Source organism: Lepidochelys olivacea (genome assembly GCF_965140295.1).
Source record: "Lepidochelys olivacea isolate rLepOli2 genome assembly, chromosome: 10".
NCBI lineage: Eukaryota > Metazoa > Chordata > Testudines > Cheloniidae > Lepidochelys > Lepidochelys olivacea.
Genome location: NC_140420.1, coordinates 34579509 through 34603679, shown reverse-complemented (window position 1 = coordinate 34603679; position 24171 = coordinate 34579509). Strand labels below are relative to the sequence as shown.

Genomic DNA, 24171 nt, shown 5'->3' with positions numbered 1-24171 from the left:
TTGTATTCACAATGCCACCCAAACTGCCCTAGTAATGTGCCCAAGAAACTTGCACTGTTTCCCTTATGGAAGGACAGGTTAGCTCACATGATTGTAATAACATATGAGTTGGAGATTTTAACCTCTAAGATACTAGTTCCAGCACAGCCCTGACCAGCAGTGACTCAGAGTAGTTACCATCTGAGAGCTGCTTTAATGGCTTGTGTGAAGTGACCTGGAGCTCTTGGTTCAGTTCCTACTGTACAGTTGTATACATTAAAAATAAGAAGTACCTAATTGTCACCTTGGGGCAGTTTCAGCAGAGGCCAAGTATTTAAAAGAGACAGAGACAATGAAAGGTTTCAGAGTAACAGCCATGTTAGTCTGTATTCGCAAAAAGAAAGGGAGTCATCGTGGCACCTTAGAGACTAACCTATTTATTTGAGCATAAGCTTTCGTGAGCTACAGCTGTAGCTCACGAAAGCTTATGCTCAAATAAATTGGTTAGTCTCTAAGGTGCCACAAGTCATCCTTTTCTTTTAGAGACAATGAATTATCTCTTCACGGGCAGCAATGGACCTCTGGGCCAGGGGCGAAGGAGCAGTGTGAGGAAGTTCATAGAGCTGCTGCTCCTGCTGGAACCTGTTCTTTGGAAAAACTGTCAAGTCTACGCCTAATTCTGTTCTCATCTACTGCCGCATCATTCTGTTAATTTTCCTAGAGTTATTTTGGATTTAGGCTGGTGTATGTGGGAGCAGAGCCAGACCCTGGATCTCAGCCAGGCACATTTCAAACATTTTTATCCCAAACTGTTTGCCATGATTTTCATAATAAAAGTACTCTCTCTTGAAAACCACCAGAAGCACAAATATTCACAAATAATTTTTACATCAGAATTTATTAGAAAAAAACCAGCATGCATCTTCATGGTTTTGGTGCTTTGGGAATAGTTAGCCCTAAACTGTGTATGAGCTCACTCTTGGTCACTGCTCCAGTATACAGCTAAATACTACACTTACTTCCATCTATGCCGATTGCCTTTGCCGATTTTCAGTTGCTAACATTGAGACAAAACAAAGCACAAGCTAGCTGGCTATAGTCAAATGGCGGGTCCTTCACAACAGCTTTGGAAGGAAGAAACAGCATCTAAAAGCAGTGGATTTTGCTGTGAGTGAGGTTTTTGTAGGAAAAGCTTTGCTGCTGCAAATAACTATGGCTGCAGACTCGTTATTAACGAAAGTATTATTTGTTATGCTTCATGTAGGCAATTCCCAATCTCCTGGTACATCTTCACTGCCAGAGTGCCTAGATCAGGGGTTCTCAAACTGGGGGTCGTGAGGTTATTACATGGGGGATCTCAAGCTGTCAGCCTCAACCCCCAAGGCCCGCTTCGCCTCCAGCATTTATAATAGTGTTAAATATTTTAAAATGCGCTTTTAATTTATGGGGGGGTTGCACTCATAGGCTTGCTGTGTGAAAGGGGTCACCAGTACAAAAGTTTGAGAGCCACTGGCCTAGATCGCTTGCCACAGTTTCATAGTTACTGTGCCTCCATACTTAATAGACTTCTTCTGGCACATAATCCACCTCTGAACTTTTCCATAATTTATCTGATCTCTCTGTTTGCTGAATCAAGAGTGGCCATCCCTCTGAGCCTGCACCCTCTCCTTACCTTCCTTTCTTACATTTCTTTCTTCACTGCCCTGTCCTCTACTTGTCTGCACAGGAACATTGCACTATCTCTTGCTATGTCACATGGCACCAGGAGGCAAATTATCAGCAACTAAGGACACTGCTTGTAATTGACCTAAAACATCAAGGGACATACTCAAATCTCACAACGAGAAGGATCTTACTTCATGAGTATAGCATTTTTGTTTTCTCTGTTGTTTACCCCCTGACAGACTAAATAGGAAAGTGACAAGTGTAAAGCCTGTTCATATCTAAACAGATGATTAGATGGCACAGTGATTACATGTAGTGCACTGATCTGTCACTTCATTTCTGGAGACTAAGGTTCCAACCTGAATTTTCAGTCATAAGTGAGATAAGTTCAGAGTCTAGTCAGAACCGGCTCTAGGTTTTTTGCCACCCCAAGCAAAAAAAAATTTTGGCCACCCCCCCTCCCCCGCCCTTTTTTTTTTTGGCTTTTACACGTTTGCACTTTGAAATGGTTTGGGGTTTTTTTTTGACTGTTTAAAATTTTTTAAAAAATGAAAACAGAGAATTTGTAGTTAGTGAAATAAAACAATTTCCTACTAGTGTACTCATTTAATTTTAACAAAATCACAATTACAAACAATTCAGGTTCAACTATACACTAATGAAAAACGTTAGTCTCTTCCGGTGCGCCCAGTTTCTCATAAATTAAAAGAATTTATATGAACTGAATTTTTCTGGTTTTTATACTTGTGTAGTTTTTTAATAATTCCGTGAAATCTAAATTTTTTGCAGTGGTACTTTCAATTGAAATTAATGCGAGTCTTGACAAACGATTTTGAGACATGGCGGACCTCAAATAATTTTTAAGTAATTTCAGTTTTGAGAAACTGCGCTCACCAGAAGCCACTGATACTGATAATGTTAAAAGACTGCGTAATGCTATAGCAGTCCTTTGGAATGAGGTGCTCGGGTCTGTACATCCCGCCCGTAGGCCCCCAGCAGATCTCAGACCCGGCCCCACCCCCGCAGAGGGGACAGTAACCGATAGAGTGGCTGGGGGGCGGGTCAGCCGCGGGGAAGTGGGGCGGACCAGGAGTGCCCAGCCAGCACCGAGCTGGCCGGGGCAGCGGATCCCTTACCGGCCACGGGTCCTGCCCCTATCCCAGGCTCCCGTCCACTCGGCTCCGGCTCCTCCGCTGCTTGTGACACGTGTGGCAGGGGTGGGGAGAGGGGGAGAAGCTGCATCATTCTGCTCCCCCAGCAGCGGTGGGCCAGGGCAGGGACCACCCCTGGGCCAGGACCCCCACGCTGAGCCCACCGCCCTGCCCCACGCAGGGGCTCATTGGTTGACTGAGCAGGGCCGGGGGGAAAAAAGGATGGTCAGAATGCTGCCCCTGGAAATGTGCCACCCCAAGCCCGTGCTTGCTTTGCTGGTGCCTAGAGCCAGTCCTGAGTCTAGTCAAGCTTCTAACTTAACTTTGGCCCATGTAATAAAACCATTACAGAATGTGACACATGTTGATGGTTTGTGCTCAGGAATAGCCCAGTAATGGAAATGCTACAGATTCAGACAGAGATGGTCTGTGTTTACAGAGCTGCATGAGAGAGCCTGATTGCATTAAGTCAACTGTTATTCAGTGCTGTCAGTTCTCTCAGCAACTTTATCCAGGGTGCTAATGAAGCCCAGTTATCCAGATGGCTTGGGGAGTGTGCCCAAAGTTCAATAGCTCTTGCTCTCTATTCTAGGAATTGAAGAGATCCCAACTATAGAAATATCACCTCTGTGTTTATATTTGGGGATGAGGTTCGACAGCTTAGGCTATAGCAACCCAAGACTGCTTTGGTTTTTGGTGTGGGAGGATGGTCTTTATTAATGCAAAGTCAAAGACTAAGAGATCCAGATTTCCTAAAGCATATTAACATTCCAGCAGCTGTGTGTGGGATTGCTGTGATAATGGTGTGTTGGCTGACAAGCTAACCAGTGTATTTGGAGAAAATCTATTCTTGTGAAAAGCTACATTGTTTAACACAGTCCTAGCAAGGATGAGTACGGAAACGTTGCAGAAGAGAAAAGAGAAAAGGCTTTTTATTCAGAAAGCAAAATGCATCTTACAGGAGCATGTGAAACTAAGTATATAACAATCAAACCTAAGAGGCGGATTCTGGCTGGCGGTGCATGCAGGGGTCAGAGAGCCTGGTCCCCATGTCTGTGTATGTCCACTGTCTGACTTGCCCGTAACAGTTCTACATAAGCATGGTGGTGGCTGCACTGCACGGATCATTCCTAATCTCATTACCAATCGATTTCACGGGAGGGACTGCACGTTGAGCAGCATGTAACCACTGTATAGTGCAGCTATACTATGAGAAATCTTTGATCCTGATGCCTTTCTAATGTACATGCACTTCCAGATTCTCCCGGGTTAAGTCTTAGTTTTGGTTTCAGAGCTGTATTTTTCTTTAAGACCTAGAGAGTCAGTAAGAACTGGATTATTATTAAATACCCCAAATAAGATTTTTTTTCATGTTTTGAAAAGCAGGAGAAAATCCATGGAAACCTGTGAGAACCTAAACAAGGAACAGACAGCTGTTGGGCATTCCTTATTGGATTTCCCCCCACTAGATTAATGGCCCATCTGTAGTTTCTTCACACCTTAGTGAGACTGGAGAGAAGGGAACATGCTAGAAATTCAGCAGCTGAGGTCTGCCACTCTGCCAGATGATTTGGGCAAGAAACAGCCTCTCTGTGACTCAGTTTCCCTATCTGTAAAATGGGTGTAAAAATCTTGACCATTGTAAAGCACTTTGAGATCTACTGATGAAAAGTGCTACATGAGAGCTAAGCATTATTATTATTTGGTGCCTACTTTCACAAATCTAATACTATTTGTGTGCTTTTGGAATGCTAATGACTGTGGCATCTGGGACCTGATCATGAAAGGTATTGAGCACTTCTGTCTCCAGTTGAAGTTGACAGGATTTTCAAGTGCTCAACACCTCTCAGATTCAGACCCTTGGAACTGAATGTACTTTGACAAATGCACCAGAGGGCAGACCTGCCCCCCTGTCATGGGGTGAAGTGGACAAACAGCCTGAGTTAGAGACAAAATGGCACCTGTCACTTGGACTCTGCTGAGCCTCCATGTGGCTTTTTTTTTTCACATGTCCATTCCCTGGAGGGATGACAGTTATTGTTTTTATAACCACAGAATGTAAGTGTTGGACCCAAGACTCATAAAGAGCTCTGTGGAGTCTTTCCAGTCAGTTCCCTCGGTAAATGCAGCCTCAAGCTGTTGTTTTAAATCAGGGGTGGGCAAACATCTTGGGCCAAGGGCCACATCTGGGTGGGGAAATAGTATGCAGGGCAGGGGGTTGGGGTGTGGGAGGGAGTGCAGGGTGTGGGAGGGGGTGCGGTGTACAGGAATGGGCTCAGGGCAAGGGATTGGGGCAGAGAAGGGGTGCGGGGTGTATGGGGGGCTCAGGGAAGGGGGTTGGGGTGCAGGAGGGGTGCAGAGTGCAGGAGGGGGCTCAGGGCAGGGGTGCGGACTGCGGGAGGGAGTTCAGGGCAGGGGGTTGGGGTGCAGAAGGAGTGCGAGGTGTGACGGGGCTCAGGGCAGGGAGTTGGGGTGCAGCAGGGGGCTCAGGGCAGGGGGTTAGGGTGCAGGAGGGGTGCGGTGTGCAGCAGGGGGCTCAGGGCAGGGTGCAGGAGGGCTTCGGGGTCCGGCCCGGCACCGCTTACCTAAAGTGGCTCCGGAGTGGCAGTGGCGCGCACCAGGCCCTGGCCCCACGCTGCACCACTCTGGGAAGCAGCCAGCACCACGGCCCTGCACGGCCCCTGAGGGATGGGGGGCCCAGAACTCCTCACGCTGCCCTTGCCATCCCTCCAGGTACCTCCCACAAAGCTCCCATTGGCCATGGTTCCCCGTTCCTAGCCAATGGGAGCTGTGGGGAGCGGTGGCTGGAGGCAAGGACAATGCACGGAGCCTCCACCCCAGAGCCCCAGGGACATGGTGCTGGTGCGGGGCCTGCAGCACCATGGGGGGCAATCCTGCAGGCCGGATCCAAAGCCCGGAGGGGCCGGATGTGGCCCACGGGCCATAGTTTGCCCACCCGTTTTAAGTGGTAGTATTTGCCTGAGAGACCAGAAGGGCTCCATTAACATTTAATTAGGCAGTTTGTTAAAGTCCACAGTATGAAGCCAATGTACCTGTTCCAGCTGATCTCATATTTACATATTCATCACATTATTTACTGAAGACTAGGAAGGATCCTTCATGCAACTGTGCCTAAAAGATATTTGAACACAGTGCGTAGAAAACACAGAGAAATGTACAGTAAATCACAACAGCCCAGTTCTTTTAATGGGGCATCTCTCCCCAGTACTAGAGACACAAGGGTTAGAGACTTAGTCTGGGACTTCAGAGGATGTTAAGGGAGTTAGGTGACCAACTGCCATGACAGTCAATGGGATTTGGGCACCTACCTTCAGCTCCTTTGCAGATCACAGCCTAATTCTTTGCCAAGTCTTCAAAATCAGAAGTGGTTTTGAACTCTAGAAATACAACCCAACCATCTGACCCAACTCCTCCTGAAGGTCGAAACAACGGACTGGACTTCTGCATAGAGTGTTTCCGCCAACATGCACGGGCTGAAATTGTGGAAAAGCAGCATCACTTGCCCCATAACCTCAGACATGCAGAACACAACGCCATCCACAGCCTCAGGAACAACTCTGACATCATAATCAAAAAGACTGACAAAGGAGGTGCTGTTGTCACTATGAATAGGTCAAAATATGAAAGAGGCTGCTAGGCAGCTCTAACACTACATTCTACAGGCCATTACCCTCTGATCCCACTGAGAGTTACCAAAAGAAACTACACCATTTGCTCAAGAAATTCCCTGAAAAAGCACAGAAACAAATCTGCACAGACACACCCCTAGAACCACGACCAGGGGTATTCTGTCTTCTACCCAAGATCCATAAACCTGGAAATCCTGGACGCCCCATCATCTCAGGCATTGGCACCCTGACAGCAGGGTTGTCTGGCTATGTAGACTCTCTCCTCAGGCCCTATGCTACCAGCACTCCTAGCTATCTTCGAGACACCACTGACTTCCTGAGGAAACTACAATCCATGGGTGATCTTCCAGAAAACACCATCCTGGCCACTATGGATGTAGAAGCCCTCTACAGCAACATTCCACACAAAGATGGACTACAAGCCGTCAAGAACACTATCCCCGATAATGTCACGGCAAACCTGGTGGCTGAACTTTGTGACTTTGTCCTCACCCATAACTATTTCACATTTGGGGACAATGTATACCTTCAAATCAGCGGCACTGCTATGGGTACCCGCATGGCCCCACAGTATGCCAACATTTTTATGGCTGACGTAGAACAGTGCTTCCTCAGCTCTCATCCCCTAATGCCCCTACTCTACTTGCGCTACATTGATGACATCTTCATCATCTGGACCCATGGAAAAGAAGCCCTTGAGGAATTCCACCATGATTTCAACAATTTCCATCCCACCATCAACCTCAGCCTGGACCAGTCCACACAAGAGATCCACTTCCTGGACACTGCAGTGCTCATAAGCAATGGCCACATAAACACCACCCTATACCGGAAACCTACGGACCGCTATACTTGCCTACATGCCTCTAGCTTTCATCCAGACCACACCACACAATCCATTATCTACAGCCAAGCTCTAAGATACAACCACATTTGATCCAGTCCCTCAGACAGAGACAAACACCTACAAGATCTCTATCAAGCATTTTTAAAACTACAATACCCACCTGCTGAAGTGAAGAAACAGATTGACAGAGCCAGAAGAATACCCAGAAGTCAACTACTCCAGGACAGGCCCAACAAGGAAACTAACAGAACACCACTAGCCGTCACCTTCAGCCCCCAACTTAAACCTCTCCAGTGCATCATCAAGGATCTACAACCTGTCCTGGAAAACTATCTCCCACTCTCACAGATCTTGGGAGACAGGCCAGTCCTTGCTTACAGACAGCCCCCCAACCTGAAGCAAATACTCACCAGCAACCACACACCAAAAACACTAACCCAGGAACCTATCCTTGCAACAAAGCCTGTTGCCAATTCTGTCCACATATCTATTCAAGGGACACCATCATAGGACCTAATCACATCAGCCACACCACAAGAGGCTCGTTCACATGCACATCTACCAATGTGATATATGCCATCATGTGCCAACAATGCCCCTCTGCCTTGTACATTGGCCAAACTGGACAATCTCTATGCAAAAGAATAAATGGACACAAATCAGACATTAAGAATTATAACATTCAAAAACCAGTCAGAGAACACTTCAACCTCCTTCGTCGCTCAATTTCAGACCTAAAAGTCGCAATTCTTCAACAAAAAAACTTCAATTACAGACTCCAACGAGAAACTGCAGAACTGGAATTAATTTGCAAACTGAACACCATTAAATTAAGCTTGAATAAGGACTGGGAGTGGATGGGTCATTACACAAAGTAAAAACTATTTCCCCTTGCTAATTTTTCCCCCTACTGTTACTCACACCTTCCTGTCAACTGTTTGAAATGGGCCATCCTGATTATCACTACAAAAGGTTTTTTTCCTCCTGCTGATAATAGCCCACCTTAATTAATTGGTCTTGTTACAGTTGGTATGGCAACACCCATTTTTTCATGTTCTCTGTGGATATCTCTCTTCTTACTGTATTTTCCACTGCATGCATCCAATGAAATGGGTTTTATCCCACGAAAGCTTATGCCCAAATAAATTTGTTAGTCTCTAAGGTGCCACAAGTACTCCCCCTTATTTTTTTTTTTTTTTTTACTCCTGATGGTTAGAAACCCTCAAATTTCAAACTTATACTTGTTGATGGCCAGTTTATATCCATTTGTTCTCGGGCATAGGGGTTAATACATGTCCAGTGTAGACAGTGCACGCTATTACTCTGCCAGCTGCAGCAAGAGTCACACGCAGAGGGAAAACTGCAGATGCATGAAGCGTGAAACCCTGGATACACGTTCATTTCCAATAGCTCAGTGGCTACATACTTTACAGAGCAAGTCAATCTGAATCCAGAGGCACAGTGAATAACAGCATGTTCATTACTAGCATTATACCCAATTATCACTTTGTACAACCTGTCCCTGCTGAACTCACGTTGTCTGTAAGTAAACCCAGCAAACTTCCATTCATTTAGAAGCAATGTGAACCTCTGTGGCAGGAGTAAATCAGTGAGTACTAAACTCCAGAGCAGGCCCTGAAACCCCAGGCTAAACTGAGCTGAACTGAGTTAACTGCAAGTGGCATACGCCTCCGTACGTGCCAGCTCTCCCTGTTCTTCAGACACAAGCCCTCTATTTTCAGGCTCTCCTCAGGAACATGAGTAAAATGTATGTGTGTCCTCTATCAGCCCCTCTTACTTCCCCTACGGAGGCTTACACACAGAGTTGATTTTAAATATCTGAATTTTAAAATATGCTCCCTTCACTGTAGAGACTCTTCTAGTAACCTGGAAGATCTCACTTTTGCTAATGCTCAGTGTACTGAGCACCCTCGCCCTCGCCTCTTCAGGATCAGACAGTCTCCAGAAATTGTGTCACAGGGCCTGATTCTCATCCCACTCCAATGTCGCAGAAATGTAACTCCATTGACTTAATGGAGCTACTCCTGATTTACATGAATGTAAGGAGGAGCAAAAAAATCACACCCACAGCGTTTCCCTCTTCTTTCTTCCACTGAAGCCCGTGGGTTATATGTCTATGACTACCTATCATTTTATAATTCAATATACAATACAGGTTGGGAGAAAACAAGTATGTCTAGTAGGTTGAGGCAGCTCTTCCAGAGCTACATAGTCTAGCCTAGGTTATGTTATACAGATGGTCCCTACAGCAGGAAAAAAGGCTCCCTTCAGATAGTGACTCCAGCACAGCCTATCCAGGGCTTCTCTTGTTTTGCTACCTTTTCTCTGTCTCCGCTCCAGCAGACATGGGATGGAGAGAAAACCTTCTTGTTTTAAAGGCACTGTATGCAATATCTCACCACCCCAAGACAAAGCCTGACTCTGGGAGCTCTTAGGGTGACCTGCAAAAGGAAGCAAGTGTGCCCCCTTATGCTTCTCGCATGAATAAGGCTGGAAGGGTTTGTTTTAAAGTTGTTGATTTTTCACATTACAAATCAAGTCTTTTCTGTCCCGGAGGGCTAGTCTCTGGCAGCTAGAGGGCTAGTGATAACAAGAAAGTGGAATCTGAGCAATGGGGTCTGGGTTTTTTGTCAGACTTCTGGTTTGGTTTGGTTTTTGTTAACACTGAGTTAACTCCAGTGTCTAATGAAGACTTGGCTGAAAGGAAGTCAGAGATTCTACTCCTTGCCCTTTCACCTAAAGTACAAGAGCTCACCACAGACATCTCTGAACAGGTTTGACATTCCTCATATTTCCAAGGTAAGAAGCAAGCAGATATCATACCAGCGTCCCCACCCAAGTTTAGAAACCCTTTCAGGCCTTCTGTATTCAGCAAAGCAAGGCAGAGTCTCCTTTTCTTTTTAGGAAAAGATTGCAGGTCACCTCTCACCAAGGAGAAAAAACACTGGGTCAAGTTCTGCTTCCTCTGCTATATATGCATAGCTCTTAGTGGTGAATTTGGCTTTTCTGTTTGGGACTGGGACTGCCTAGGATTTTGGGTAACATATTAGTGCCCCCAGTAATAGTACAGAGGACAAATGAAGAGAAAAACTGCTATGGGGAATCCCAAAAGAAGACTGTCACTGATCAAGTTAAGTGAAAGAGGCCTTTCATTCTCTGAGTATCCACAGAGAGGCAGGGAATATTCCAGCTTCTTCCGGAGAATTCCCTTCCCTCAGTAAAGCCTGCCCCTGAGGAATTGCAGCTCCAAGCTATGTGAATAGGAGCTGCCACACTCAGGTTGAGCTGCAGACAAGCTGAATATAGAAGATACATTTGTTCTCCAGATAGATGCAGATATATATTCCATTTAGGTGTGTGTTTGGGACTTTATTACCTCCAACAGCTGTGTCCTAGACACTGTCAGAGCTGGCTATTCAATCCAGTTCCTCTCCATGCCTCTTTCTTACCTGTCTTCCATATCTGCAAGGACCCCTCTCATAAGACACTGCTCATTGAGCAGGTCAGCTCTCTGTTGAAGTTGGGAGTGATGGAGGAGTTTCTGCCAGAACACCAGGGCCATGGTTTTTACTGTGAGTACTTCCTGATACCAAAATCCAAGAGTGGGATGAAACCCATTCTCAACCTTAAAAACAACGAATTGTCTGGTGGCACCTTAAAAACTAACCGATGTATTTGGACATAAGCTTTTGTGGGTAAAAAAAAGCCACAAAAGCTTATGCCCAAATAAATCTGTTAGTGGGTGTGATGGGGTTGGGACTCACCACCACAGCGCCTCCTGCTGACTCGTCAGGGAATTAGCTCAGTCCATTGTGGAGCACCCTCCACTGGTGGTGTCCCATCAGTCTCTCGCCCTCTCTTGGCCCCTGGACCCGTGTTGTTCCCTTCTTGCAGCATCCTCTTCAAGACACTGCCCTCCAGCAGTGCCCCCTAGTCCTCGTTCACCCCCTTCTGGGGGGGAGGAGGGTTGGTTATCAGCAGTCTTTCACTTCGCCCAGCCACAGCGGCCAACCACACCCCAAAGTCTAACCCCTTTTGCCAGGGGTCTGGTGCAGTCCAGTATCATCACATCCAACAGCTGGGTGTATGTGCAAAGGGGGACCCAGGCCAACCCTCTACTCTGGGTCCCAACCCAGGGACCCTTTGGTGGCAGCCCTTCTGCCCTCTTTTTCTCCCTTTGTCTGCCTCTCTCCCTGGGTCGCTTCCCCTTCGTCCCCTTTGCACCAGCCCAGCCCTTCCCTCGGGGCCTGCAGCCTGACAGATACTGGGCTGGAGTTCCTTCTGCTTGGTGTGGTGTGGTGTGGTGTGGTGTGGTGTGGTGTGGTGTGGTGTGGTGTGGTGTGGTGTCCTCACACAGGAGAGGGACCTTCACACTCTGAAGGCCTGGGAAAGACAGCCTGCTCCCTTCCTGGGCAGCCTTTATATAGGGCTGAGCCTGGGCCTGATTGGCTATCTCTTACTCAGCCTCTGATTGGCTCCCTAGCAGGCCTTTTCTGATTGGCCGCCCACCCGCACAGCCTTTCTGGCCTGCTGGAGCCCCCTCTAGTATAGGAGTGGGGCAGCCACCCCACTACAGTGGGTTAAAAAAACCATGAAAGATTGTGCCCAAATAACTCAGTTAGTCTTTAAAGTGCCACCAGACTCCTCATTGCTTTTGTGGATACAGACTAACATTGCTACCCCTCTGATTCTCAACTTTCACACCCTCAACAAAGTCAGCCTCCCATATCACTTCCTCTCTATCCCAACCTGCTCACTCAGAACCGCAGTCACACCCTCCACCCTGCAGTCAACTCCCTGCACTTCACGGCATTGCTGCTGCCTGGCTAAATGAAGAGGAAGAGCAGTGCTCGCAAGCTGTCCAACAAGTCCTTCTCAACAATAGGAAGTGCTCCACTTCGACAGCCTACTTAGCAAAGTGGAAGAGGTTCTCTGCTCACGGGACTCAACAGACAGAGGCTTCCATCCAGGACATCTTGGAGTACCTGTTACATCTTCAGTAATCGGGCCTCACGTTCAATTTGCTGAGAGTGCATTTGGCAGAGATTTCAATGTTCCATCCCACAATTCAAGGGAAGTCAGTTTTTTCCAATGCCATGGTGACAAGATTTCTGAAGGGCCTTCTCCGCTTACATCCTGCAGTCCAAGAACCAGTTCCCTTGTGGGACTTAAACACGGTTCTGGTGGCTCTGATAGGGCCTCTATAAGAGCACCTTGCATCCTGTCTGCTGCCCCTTCTGGCTCAGAAAACCGTGTTCCTGATTGCCCTCACTTCGGCAAGAAGGGCGTGTGAGTTCCAGACCCAAATGGCTGAGCTACCTTACACTCATTTTTCTAAGGATAAGATAACACTGCAATCATCAGTTTCATCTGGAGCAGATGGTGTATTTACCTGTGTTTTCCCTAAGCTGCACTCTTCCTCAGAACAATAGCACCTTCATGCTCTGGCTGTCAGGCAGTATCTAGCCTTTTATCTAGACCGGACTAAACCATTTCGTGTTTCGTCTCGCCTGTTAGTGTCATATGCAGACCTCATGAAGGAGCAAGCGGTCTCTGCACAGACCATCTCTAGATGGATAACATCATGTATCAAGGCTGAGTATGAAAGAGCTTCCGCTATGCCTCCTCAGCGAATACAGACTCACTCCATGAGAGCTCAGGCAACATTGATAGCTTTCTTCAATGACATTTCCATACTGGACATTCACAGGACAGCCACATGGTTGTCATTACATGTTTATGGACCACTGTGCTATTACTGCATCTTCCAGAGTGGACACGGGCCTTGGAAGGGTGGTCTTGCGATCCGTACTGCGGTAGACTCCGAGCACCGCCTCTGGATTGGTCCCCTCACTACAGAAGGGATGTGGACAAATTGGAGAGAGTCCAGCAGAGGGCAATGAAAATGATTAGGGGGCTGGAGCACATGACTTACGAGGAGAGGCTGAGGGAACTGGGGTTACTTAGTCTTCAGAAGAGAAGAGTGAGGCGGGATTTGATAGCAGCCTTCAACTACCTGAAGGGGGGTTCCAAAGCGGATGGAGCTCGGCTGTTCTCAGTGGTGGCAGATGACAGAACAAGAAGCAGTAGTCTCAAGTTGCAGTGGGAGAGGTTTAGGTAGGATATTAGGAAACACTATTTCACGAGGAGGGTGGTGAAGCACTGGAATGGGTTACCTAGGGAGGTGGTAGAATGTCCATCCTTAGAGGTTTTTAAGGCCCGGCTTGACAAAGCCCTGGCTGGGATGATTTAGTTGGGGTTGGTCCTGCTTTGAGCAGGGGATTGGACTAGATGAGCTCCTGAGGTCTCTTGGAACCTTAATATTCTATGATTCTATTATTCTACTGTTTGTGAGTCACCTAAGTTGAATACACATCTGCATCTACTTGAAGAAGAAATGGTTACTTACTATAACTCTGGTTCTTCGAGGTGTGATGCAGACATGTGTTCTACGACCCACCCTCCATCCCCTCTGCATCAGAGTCTCTTCTCATGGGCTTTCAATGCAAAGGAACTGGGGGGATCGGGGCGGCACTGCCTCATATAGCCAGGGGTGGGGCCACAGCCATGAGGTGCGTGCACCGCCCCTCTATGGGTACTGGTAGGCAAAAGTCTCCGGCGCGCTGGGTGTGCATATACCTAAGTGGAACACACATCTGCATCACATTCCAAAGAACCTCAGTTACAGTAAGTAACCATTTCTTCCTTTATGCCCTTTTCCCAGAGCCAGGCAAATGCCACAAAACTGTGTAGCATTCATCTGTATTTCATTGATTGCACCTGGGGAGTTGAAAAGCAACGAGAGCTTGTACTAAACACCTTAAAGCTGCCATATATACTGTTCCACTTAACTTCTTCCACCCCAGGTACATAGAGGGAGCCTTTCAGGATGCATTTTGGGGGATGAATCATCTACTGGATGTGTTTGCTGAATAAATGAATCTGAGGTACAAAGAACCTGGGTAGAGATGTGGATCTGCAGGCCTTAGAAGCTTCCCAGTCATTTTTTCTGAGACTTTAGTCAGGAGGTAACATTTTCCTGCTAGACATCATGAACAGAATATTTCTGCATACAGTGTAACCGTGTGCTGCCTAGACAGCAGGAACTGCCGCTGTTAAGAATGGACATGTGTTTGGGAGCTTTCCTGTAGTTGAGAGTTTTATGTCAAAATGTTTTCAGTCCTCTCCATTAAATCCTGCTTATGGCTTTTTCATAGACTCGTAGAGTTTAATGCCAGAAGGGATCATCTAGTCTGATCTTCTTATTTCACAGGCCATCACATTTCACCCAGTTACCCCTGTACTGGGCCCAATAATTTGTGTTTCCCTAAAGCATATCTTCCAGAGAGGCATGCAGTCTTGTTTTGAAGACATTGAAAGATGGAGAATCCACCACTTCGCTTGAAGAAAAGGAGTACTTGTGGCACCTTAGAGACTAACAAATTTATCTGAACATAAGCTTTTGTGAGCTACAGCTCACTTCATCGGATACAGCTCACTTCATCAGATGCATACAGAGGCTGCATGCATCCGATGAAGTGAGCTGTAGCTCACGAAAGGTTATGCTCAAATAAATTTGTTAGTCTCTGAGGTGCCACAAATACTCCTTTTCTTTTTGCGGATACAGATTAACATGGCTGCTACTCTGAAACCTGTCACTTCGCTTGGTAGTTTGTTCCAGTAGTTAATCACCCTCGTTGTTAAAATGTGTGCCCAATTTCTAATTTGGATTTGTCTGGCTTTAGCTTCCATTGGTTCTTATTATGCCTTTCTCTGAAGAGCCCTTTAGTACTGTCAAGGTTCCTTCCCCACTCTGAACTCTAGGGTACAGATGTGGGGACCTGCATGAAAGACCCCCTAAGCTTATTCTTACCAGCTTAGGTTAGAAACTTCCCCAAGGTACAAACTTTGCCTTGTCCTTGAACCGTATGCTGCCACCACCAAGCGTCTTACACAAAGACCAGGGAAAGAGCCCACTTGGAGACGTCTTCCCCCAAAATATCCCCCCAAGCCCTACACCCCCGTTCCTGGGGAAGGCTTGATAAGAATCCTCACCAATTTGTACAGGTGAACACAGACCCAAACCCTTGGATCTTAACAATGAAAAATCAATCAGGTTCTTAAAAGAAGAATTTTAATTAAAGAAAAGGTAAAAGAATCACCTCTGTAAAATCAGGATGGTAAATACTTTACAGGGTAATCAGATTCAAAACATAGAGAATCCCTCTAGGCAAAACCTTAAGTTACAAAAAGACACAAAAGCAGGAATATACATTCCATTCAGCACAGCTTATTTTACCAGCCATTAAACAAAAGGAAATCTAACGCATTTCTAGCTAGATTACTTACTAACTAACAGGGGTTATGAGGCTGCATTTCTGATCTGTTCCCGGCAAAAGCATCACACAGACAGAGAAACCCTTTGTGACCCCCCCCCCTCCAGATTTGAAAGTATCTTGTCCTCTCATTGGTCATTTTGGGTCAGGTGCCAGCTAGGTTACCTTTGCTTCTTAACCCTTTACAGATGAAAGGGTTTTGCCTCTGGCCAGGAGGGATTTTATAGCACTGTATACAGACAGGTGGTTACCCTTCCCTTGATATTTATGACAAGTACCTAGTATTTTCTCCCCTGGAAAATACTCATGTACTGCAATCAAGCACCTCTCAATCTTCTTTTTGATAAACTAAACAGATTGAGCTGTGTGTAACTAGAGTGCTGCTTCCTTGCAAGCGTGTCAGCAAGCGGGAGATTACTGTAGAGTTCATTATGTGTGGCAAGAAAAGCCATTTTATATAATGGGATGTGTGACCCAACCTGTGGAACAGTTGCACTGGTATAAGGTAGCCATGGAAACACAGGGCCTGACTCACCAGCGTAACTTCACTTCAGTGGAGTTACTCCAGATTCTCACCAGTGTGAGAGAAAATTCAGACTCTGCAGAAAAGGCATGTTACAGACGCACGTCTGTGCGCACACATGCATACATGCGCACACAGCATGTCTCACTGCTGTAATTTAGGTCTTAGCATGCTCTTTGCATGTACATTCCATCAGTGGTTATGTGGTACATGCTCTGTGTGGCCATGAAAAATAACTGAAGCATCACTTTGTCTTCAAATCACCATGCACACATGATGCTGTATAAATACGAATCTCAGCAACCACTGCGTGGGGACTTGGCAAATGGATGGGCCATTGGAGCTGAAAACGTCAGCGAAAGACAGGATTTGGAGTTAGAATATGGCTGCTGGTGGCCACCTCACCTGGCCAGTTGCTAAATGGCACAGATTTAAAAGAGTCCATGCAGCACACCAATGTCTAAAATAAAGTAACAGCACAATGAGGATTAGGGTGTAAAAATCTAGATCAAGAGAAAAAATGTTTCTGAAGCCATCAAGGGATATGTGTGTGGTGGTGGTGGCGTAGTACTTTATTAACGATAAGTAAGGCTTAGTCACAGGTATTTCTAGTAAAAGTCACGGACAGGTCATGGGCAGTAAACAAAAATGACCTTTCCGTGACTTTTACTATATACCTCTGACTAAAACTTGGGGGAGAGGGGCTGCCTGGGGGCACTGCGGGTGTGGGGGGAGAGTGGCCCGGGTGCTTATTGGGGGGAGGGATGGCGGCGCACAGCCCGGGACCCCCGCTGGTACTGGGGACGGGGGTTGGTGGGGCCAGCAGGCTCCCTACCTGTCTCTGCACCTCCCCTTCCCCCCCCCAGCAGCAGCAAAGTTTGGGTGTGGGAGGGGGTTGGGGCATAGGATGAGGTGAGGAGGGCTCTGGACGGCGCTTACATGGGGGGGCTCCCCAGAAGCAGATACATCCTCCTCACTCAGCTCCTAGACGAAGGTGTGGCCAGGCAGCTCTGTGTGCTGCCTCCACCCAGAGCGCTGGCTTCACAGCTCTATTGGCCGGGAACCACGGCCAATGGGAGCTGTGGGGGCAGTGCCTGCAGGTCTGAGCTGCCCCTGACCCAGGCACACCAGCCGCTGCAGAAGTCACAAAGGTCACGGAAAGTCATGGAATCTGTGACATCCGTGACCTCAGTCACAAACTCGCAGCCTTAACGATAAGGCATAGGGAGAGTAACCACCATGAATCAAGCTAACGAGATGAGGAGTAAGCAGATAATAACCCCCCACACCTTCTTCTGAGCCCCGTGGCATTGAAGGAGCATTGGGGTGCAACCCTGCTGTAGTTTGCCTTGATGATGGTGCATCATTATGCCCTAGAGAGCAAACCATGAGCTTTATCTCCCCAAGGGTTATTTATTCACAGAGCAGCTCCTTAGTTGCTCTCTGTTAATGAAGTGGAGGGGTGGGCATGTTCTCATTGTGTTTTTCTCTCTGCTGCCCAGGGAGACCCAACAAACGGATCGTGGGGACAATGCAAGGTGGAGACACAGAGGATGATGTAAGTAGGAAAAGATCTTGTGTGGGCTGCAGGGCATCTTGGCCTGTCCATCACTGATGGAGCTTTGCAGTGACAGACCTGCTACCACAGCACTAGATGGCAGTGTTCCCCTGACAAATCTTCATCACACAGGCATTCTCCCCCCATTTCCTTTCTCATCCTCACCTTACACACCCCCACACCCTCTCTCTCCTGCATGTTGTTTCCCTGTTTTCTTTATTTAGCCTGTTTAGTCTCTGTTACTTCTCCATTGCCCTAACTCCATTCTGTACCTCATTAGTAATGACAGATCTCCTGTCTGTGCTAGAAACTCCTAGCCCCACCCATTTCTTTTCTGGCCAGCCATTGAGCCTGAGGCAACAGTGGGGTGCAGGGAGGGGTTGGGATTTTCGACAGAGTTGAGGGGATGTAGGCACATTCATTTAAATGGAAGCTGTGTCTCTGTATCCCTAGGCTGCTTTGAAAATCCCACCATGGCTCTTTAAGACCCGAAAAATGGCTTGTTCTAGGGGGAGAAAGGAGTCTAACAATATTGCCCTCAAGCTACTGGAGGGTGACTGGAGGGGACTGTGCTGTGATTTTCTTCTCCCAGTCCTGCTACCCAGCCAGGAGATTGGATGGGGAGCTGCTTCTGCCTTCTACCCCCTGCTGTTGGAAGGGAGATGGGGCCAGGGAAGGGATGGTGAAGGCTGACCCTGGTGACTAGAGGCTAGACAGGCCATGCTAGGGATCAAAGCACCCCCACCTAAGACCCATCTGGGAGCAGGCAGACACTCTAGCTGCTCCACTCACCCCTTTAAGGTCTAGTTAGCTGGTGTCCTCCACCAGCGTGTCCTGTCAGCTGGGGCCCTGCCCTCTGCTGTCATTCTGCTGGTGAATGGCAGGATGGGCTCTGTGCAGTGCTGCTAGTCCAAGGTAGAGGGACCAGGCTGCTAATGGCAGGAAGCAGAGCCCTGTTGTCCAGAACCAGCAGTGGGGCTCTGCCTGCTCTGCCATTCGTAGATCTTCCTCTCAGCACTGCTCTGACTCACTCAGACTAAAGCTGGTATAAGGTTCTCAGAGGTGACGTTTCTTTGCTATAAATATTTGGACTTTCCAAAAGCTTTTGGCAAAGCCCCTCCCCAGAGGCTGCTAAGGAAACCTGCCCAGTGTGAGAGGAAGGAGCTGTCATGAATCAGAAAGGGCCTACGAGAGAGTGAGAGAGAGAGAGCGCAAAGAGCAGGAACTAATGGTGAATTATCAGCCTGGCAAAGATTAACAGTGGGAGCCTCAGGGTTCAGGACTTGGAGCAGTAGGATTGAATCTCACAGGACCCACAGACTTGCCCCTGTGATCCATGCATTTGTGACCTGTAGGCTTGGTTACTGCATCCCAGTATCCCCAGGAATGAAGTGACATGCCCTGACAAAGCTCTAACTAGCACGAAATGCAGTAGACCACCTGCTTAGCAGCACAGCTCTAGTAAGCATAATGTCCTGGCACACCACATTGGTTCTCCATTGAACAGTTTGGTTCAAGGTCTCAGTCCTGCCATTCAAAGCCCCCCTATGGTATTGGCTCTGTCTACCTAAGAGACACCTCTCCCTCCATGACCAGGATCTCAGGCACAGGAGTGTGGGTGACAGAATTTAAAATGGGGTGGGACCTACACTGTGGAACTCACTGCCCCCAGAGACAGGAATGACTGGGGACCTCCCAACATTCACAGCTGAATGCAAAATGCATCTCTGCTATGGCTTCCCCACAGAAGGTCTGTCCCCTGTCCCCAACACACCCCAACCAAACTGAGCTATACAAGCAGTCTCTCCTGCCAGCAGAGGAGAAGGGAGAAGGGTTATCCCTTTTCGAGGCGTGTTTGATAGCTTTGGGGATGCTTAGATACTGTGATGATGAGGGAGTCTGAGGCCATAGCTATACAGACCAGCTCCCAGTGTTGTTTCTGCTCAGGGCCCAGTAGAGTGAAGTGCCTCACATTCTGTCTAGGCAGGAATTCACCAGGCCTTGCTCCACGATTCGCTTCTGGCTTGAATTGGTTTGTTTAAATTCATTTTTCTGCCTCCTGGGGAATGACTCGTTCTCTGTGTTTGGGCCAGAGACACCCACATTCCTGTGCAGGATGCTGGCAGGTGACAAGTTCCCTGAATACCTTGTCTCCAACCAGTCCCTGTCTGGCTGTCTGAGGAGTACAAACTCTCTCTGGTACCAGCAGTATCCAGGGAAGGAAGCGTAATTATCTCCAGGCATAGGGCATGGATGTGTGAGCTGGATACCTCACCTCACTTACAGCCACTCACTGTGAGGCAGCTCTTGGGAGCTGAGTGAGCTTTGGTGCGGGCCTGTTGCTGCAGCAGGGAGAACGCAGGAGCCATCTAAAGAGAGAGCCCTCTCACAGCATGCTGGGGGCTAGGACTCCTTGGGCTGCTTCTCAGTTAGTATCTGGGGCTGCAGCTGCTTGGGAAAGCTCTCTGCCGCATCACTGCAGTGTCTGATTTATCCTCACAGCCCCCCAGGAGGGAGAGACATAGCAGCCCCATTTTAGAGGGGGAGGGATACTGGGGCACAGAGAAGGGCAGTGACAGGTCAGTGCCAGAGTTGGGAGTAGAACCTGGGTCTGCTGAGTCCCAAGCCAGTGCCTCAGCCCTAAAACAAGTCTTCCTTCTCCCATAAAGCTTGCAAAGCCCCTCCCAGCCCATTGCCCACAAGAGCAAGTTTTCCTCCAGGCACCCTGTGGGGTCCAGATCCCTTCAGCGGGGGAAGGGTGCTGATCACTGCATGACTGTCAGGGACTGGGGCGTGGGCATCAGATCCAGTGCTTAGAGCCATAGGCATCAAGCCTGAGGAGTGTAGCCAAAGTCAATAGCCGGGGCCCAGTGCCTAGCGTCAAGCCAGACTCAATAACCAGGAACAGAGGCAGGAGCCAGGAATGATGCAGAGCGGGGCTCTGCCTTGTTAATTCCTAGTACTGCCTCCAGGCTGAAATGGAATGGCTGGACCAATCTGAGGCTATGGGAGGAGCTGCCAGGCATCTCTGCTTTGAGCAGCACTTTCCGCATGATGGGTTTCCCAGGACATATGGTGTGCTGGCCATGGCTCTGCCAAAGCTGGCTGGTGGGAGCACCGCCCAGCCACAGACCTGGGTTCAAGACTCACAAGTCCTCCTCCAGACTGGAAGGTGTATTTTGTCTTTGTTTACCTTCTTCTGCTCCAGCCTGTGCTGGCCAGAGCCAAGCTATGGCTCCCTCCATGGACTCTTGGCCTGAGCCAGGACAGGGATGCTGCCTAGCCCCTCAAGCCAGGCACCCGCAGGGCTGCTTTCTCTCATTCTCGCTCTCTCCTGTCTCCACTCCCTTTTGTCCTTCTCTCATCTTTCTGTTTGTAGCCACTCCAGACAGAATAGGGGAGGCCAGGACGACTGGTGCCTGTTTCCGCCCACCCCACTCCACCTATTGGTACCTGTTAGGTCCCAGCAGCCACCCAGGCGTGGAGCTCAAGAGATCTCAGTCCAGTAGCTCTCAGCAGTAGCTGCTTCAGCTCCTCCTGGAGCAGCACCCCAGCAGGTACCAGAGCTCAGCCACAACTACGTGACTCTACCAGGGACAGACCCTCAACCAGAAATGGGTCAAAATATAGAGAAGGAAACCCAAGGAAGGGAAGGGTTAAACCTACTAAGGGAGAGAACCAGACCACAGAGTAGGGCAGGCTGGGGGGAGAACACAGCGAAGGGACAGAGCTGGCGAGAGCTGTACACTGGAGCCAGTGGCTGTGCCCCCGGCCTCCCAGCCTGCTTTGCTTGTGTATCACACAATCATAGAATATCAGGGTTGGAAGAGACCTCAGGAGGTCATCTAGTCCAATCCCCTGCTCAAAGCAGGACCAACCCCAACTAAATCATCCCAGCCAGGGCTTTGTCAAGCTGGGCCTTAAAAACCTCAAAGGAAGGAGATTCCACCACCTCCCTAGGTAACCCATTCCAGTGCTTCACCACCCTCCTAGTGAAGTAGTTTTTCGTAATATCCTACCTAAACCTCCCCTACTGCAACTTGAGACCATTACTCCTTGTTCTGTCATCTGCCACCACTGAGAACAGCCGAGCTCCATCCTCTTTGGAACCCCCCTTCAGGTAGTTGAAGGCTGCTATCAACTCCCCATACGCATTGCCTTCAGGGCAGGGTCTGGGTTTCCCTTCCAGCACCCAACCCAGCGGGGCAGCTACCGTAATAATGATAATCATCCTCACGGGGCTTGGCTACCTCGGCCTGTGCCAGGGCAGAGCACCTCCTGTGGCAGCTGAGCTGTGTGCTGCGAGAGCAGAGACACGACCTCGGGGTTGGTGAGCTGCTTCCTGAGCCTGTAGCTCTGGCTGAGCTGCTCCTGGGACCAGGCGCACTGGGGGCTGCTGCAGGGGCAGAGAAGGAAGATGGGTTCCAAGAAGCTGCCTGCTGCCCCAGGCCAACATCTTTGCAGTGGGGAGCAAAGTGAGCCCAGGGCTGGTTTCCTTACCCATCTGCTCCTCTCCTCTGTCCCCGCCCTGTCTCCCTCAACCAGTCTGGGATGCCCCTTTCAGGGAGAAGCTCTATTCTCTTCCAGGGAGCCTGGCTCCTGGCAGACAGTCATGCAGGACAGCCTGCAGACCCCTAGCACTGGTGAGCAGCACGTCTCTGGGCACCATTGCCCTGTGCATGCTGTTTGGAGTTGGCTTTCCAGGTCCTGTCCATGTTCCCAGCAACCCTTCCTGTAGCATCGCGCTTTGCAGTACCGCTCAGACATTGTGCACAGCACCCTCAGCTGTGAGCAGCTTCCACTGCTGCCTCCTTTCCTTGCTCTCACTTTGGTTGCATTCTGTTTGCTTTTCTTTTTAATGTTTTTCCCTTCTCCATCTCCCATTGTTCTCTCCACTGTCGGTCTCCAAGGCGGGATCAGCCCAAGCCGAACCAGGTAAACACAAGACCTCCAGCACGAAGGCACAGGTGGGTTTGTCTCCTGTGGTTCCTTTCGTCACCCTTATCCTAGGGCACTCCACAGTTCCCTCTATGGTCCTGCTGTCCCCCTGGATTCAGCAGCGGTAAAGAAGTCCATTGTCAGCATCCCACTGGGGGCCTGGAAAGGAGGTCTTCAGCGGCATGGGTGGAGCAGCCACTGCCTAGCAAAGTGGGAGATTGCTGCTGAAAGCTGTGTAGTGTCTTTAGTTCCCTCCGATGGTGAGGGCTCCAGTCTCCGATCATTTCTGAATCAGCAGCTCCAGCCTGTGCTGTTGGCTCAGTAATGAAGCCATATACTGTTACTACTCCCTATGCCAGATCCAAAACTGGACCCCACCCCACTGTGTGTTTCTTGGTAACTGGGTCATTATCTCAGGATGGAGGGATGTGGTTCTGGTTAATTTCAGCATGGGCAGGGAACCTGACTGCAGTTCTTCTCAGAAGAGGGTGATGTGCAGGTTTCCCCCCTGCCATGTTTCTGGGCACACAGAAGACATGTACATTGCAGGCTTTGTACATTTTGGCCATTGAGGATAGCACTGGTTTGAGAAGGGACTGGCCATGAATTCAGTACCCACTGCTTTCTTACAGGAGGAGTCGGAGGATAGTGAGATTGACCTGGATGATGATGAAGATGATGATGAGGATGACATTGAAGATGACAGCATGGAAATCTCTCCCAGCAAGGCCAATCGCCGGGCCAGGAAGCCAGAGCCACTGGAGGAGAGTGATAATGACTTCTGACTCTCCTTCCGAGGTGGAACCACTCAACATCTTGAGATGAAAACTTCAGACAGCGCAAGGCTTGGGAATGTAACACACTGCTGGTCCTGCAGGTATTTTATATCGGAATGAAATTTGGAGTTGATAAATAATAAAGCTATTTTCATAGTGACAGTTAAACTTTAATTGCCAATCTTCTTCCCTGCTCGTCTTTCCCAAAGTTTGACTCATTCTGATGATAATTAAAAGTGATGTGATATTAAAAACTTGTTTACTTAACCTCTTGGAAAGTGGGATTGTATCTGAGCATTAGAACTAGGGCTCCAAGCTTTGAAAACCACTACCAAATGGTCGTTTAGGCCTTGTCTACACACAAACCTCTACAAGTGTAACTAAAACTGGTTACAACTGACGTAAAACCCTTGTGTGGGTACATTTGAATTGATTTAAACCTGCTTTATATTGATTTAGCCAAAACTGATGCCTTACCAAATTAAGGGCTTGTTACCACACAGAGGCGCACCAGTTTAACTACAGGTGTGATATTAAACTGATAGAGGTAAGCCGTTGCAGAACACTGTGTGGATGCTGTTATATTGGCATAAACCCATCTTATATCAGTAATTTATCTTAAATCTCTCAGGAAACGGGTTAAGCAAAACTACAATAATCCACTCTTGAACCACCGTCACGGGGCTTTGCAGCAGTTGAACCAAATCACCATAAGCATCAGCCCTTT

General features: G+C 48.4%; 1 protein-coding gene across 2 annotated transcripts in view; it reads left to right on the top strand.

Annotated features, from left to right (window-relative positions):
• Positions 1-23612, top strand: part of CLUAP1 (clusterin associated protein 1) — a 158340-nt gene extending 134728 nt beyond the window's left edge. The window contains exons 11-13 of one of the 2 annotated variants that reach the window (XM_084642385.1): positions 17675-17730; positions 22641-22697; positions 23301-23612. In XM_084642385.1, the coding sequence (XP_084498511.1) occupies positions 17675-17730; positions 22641-22697; positions 23301-23453 (266 nt within the window). In that variant the 3' untranslated portion in view covers positions 23454-23612. The remainder of the gene's footprint in view (positions 1-17674; positions 17731-22640; positions 22698-23300) is intronic. The other variant, XM_084642386.1, reaches the window with a different exon arrangement.
• Positions 23613-24171: the final 559 nt, after the last annotated feature.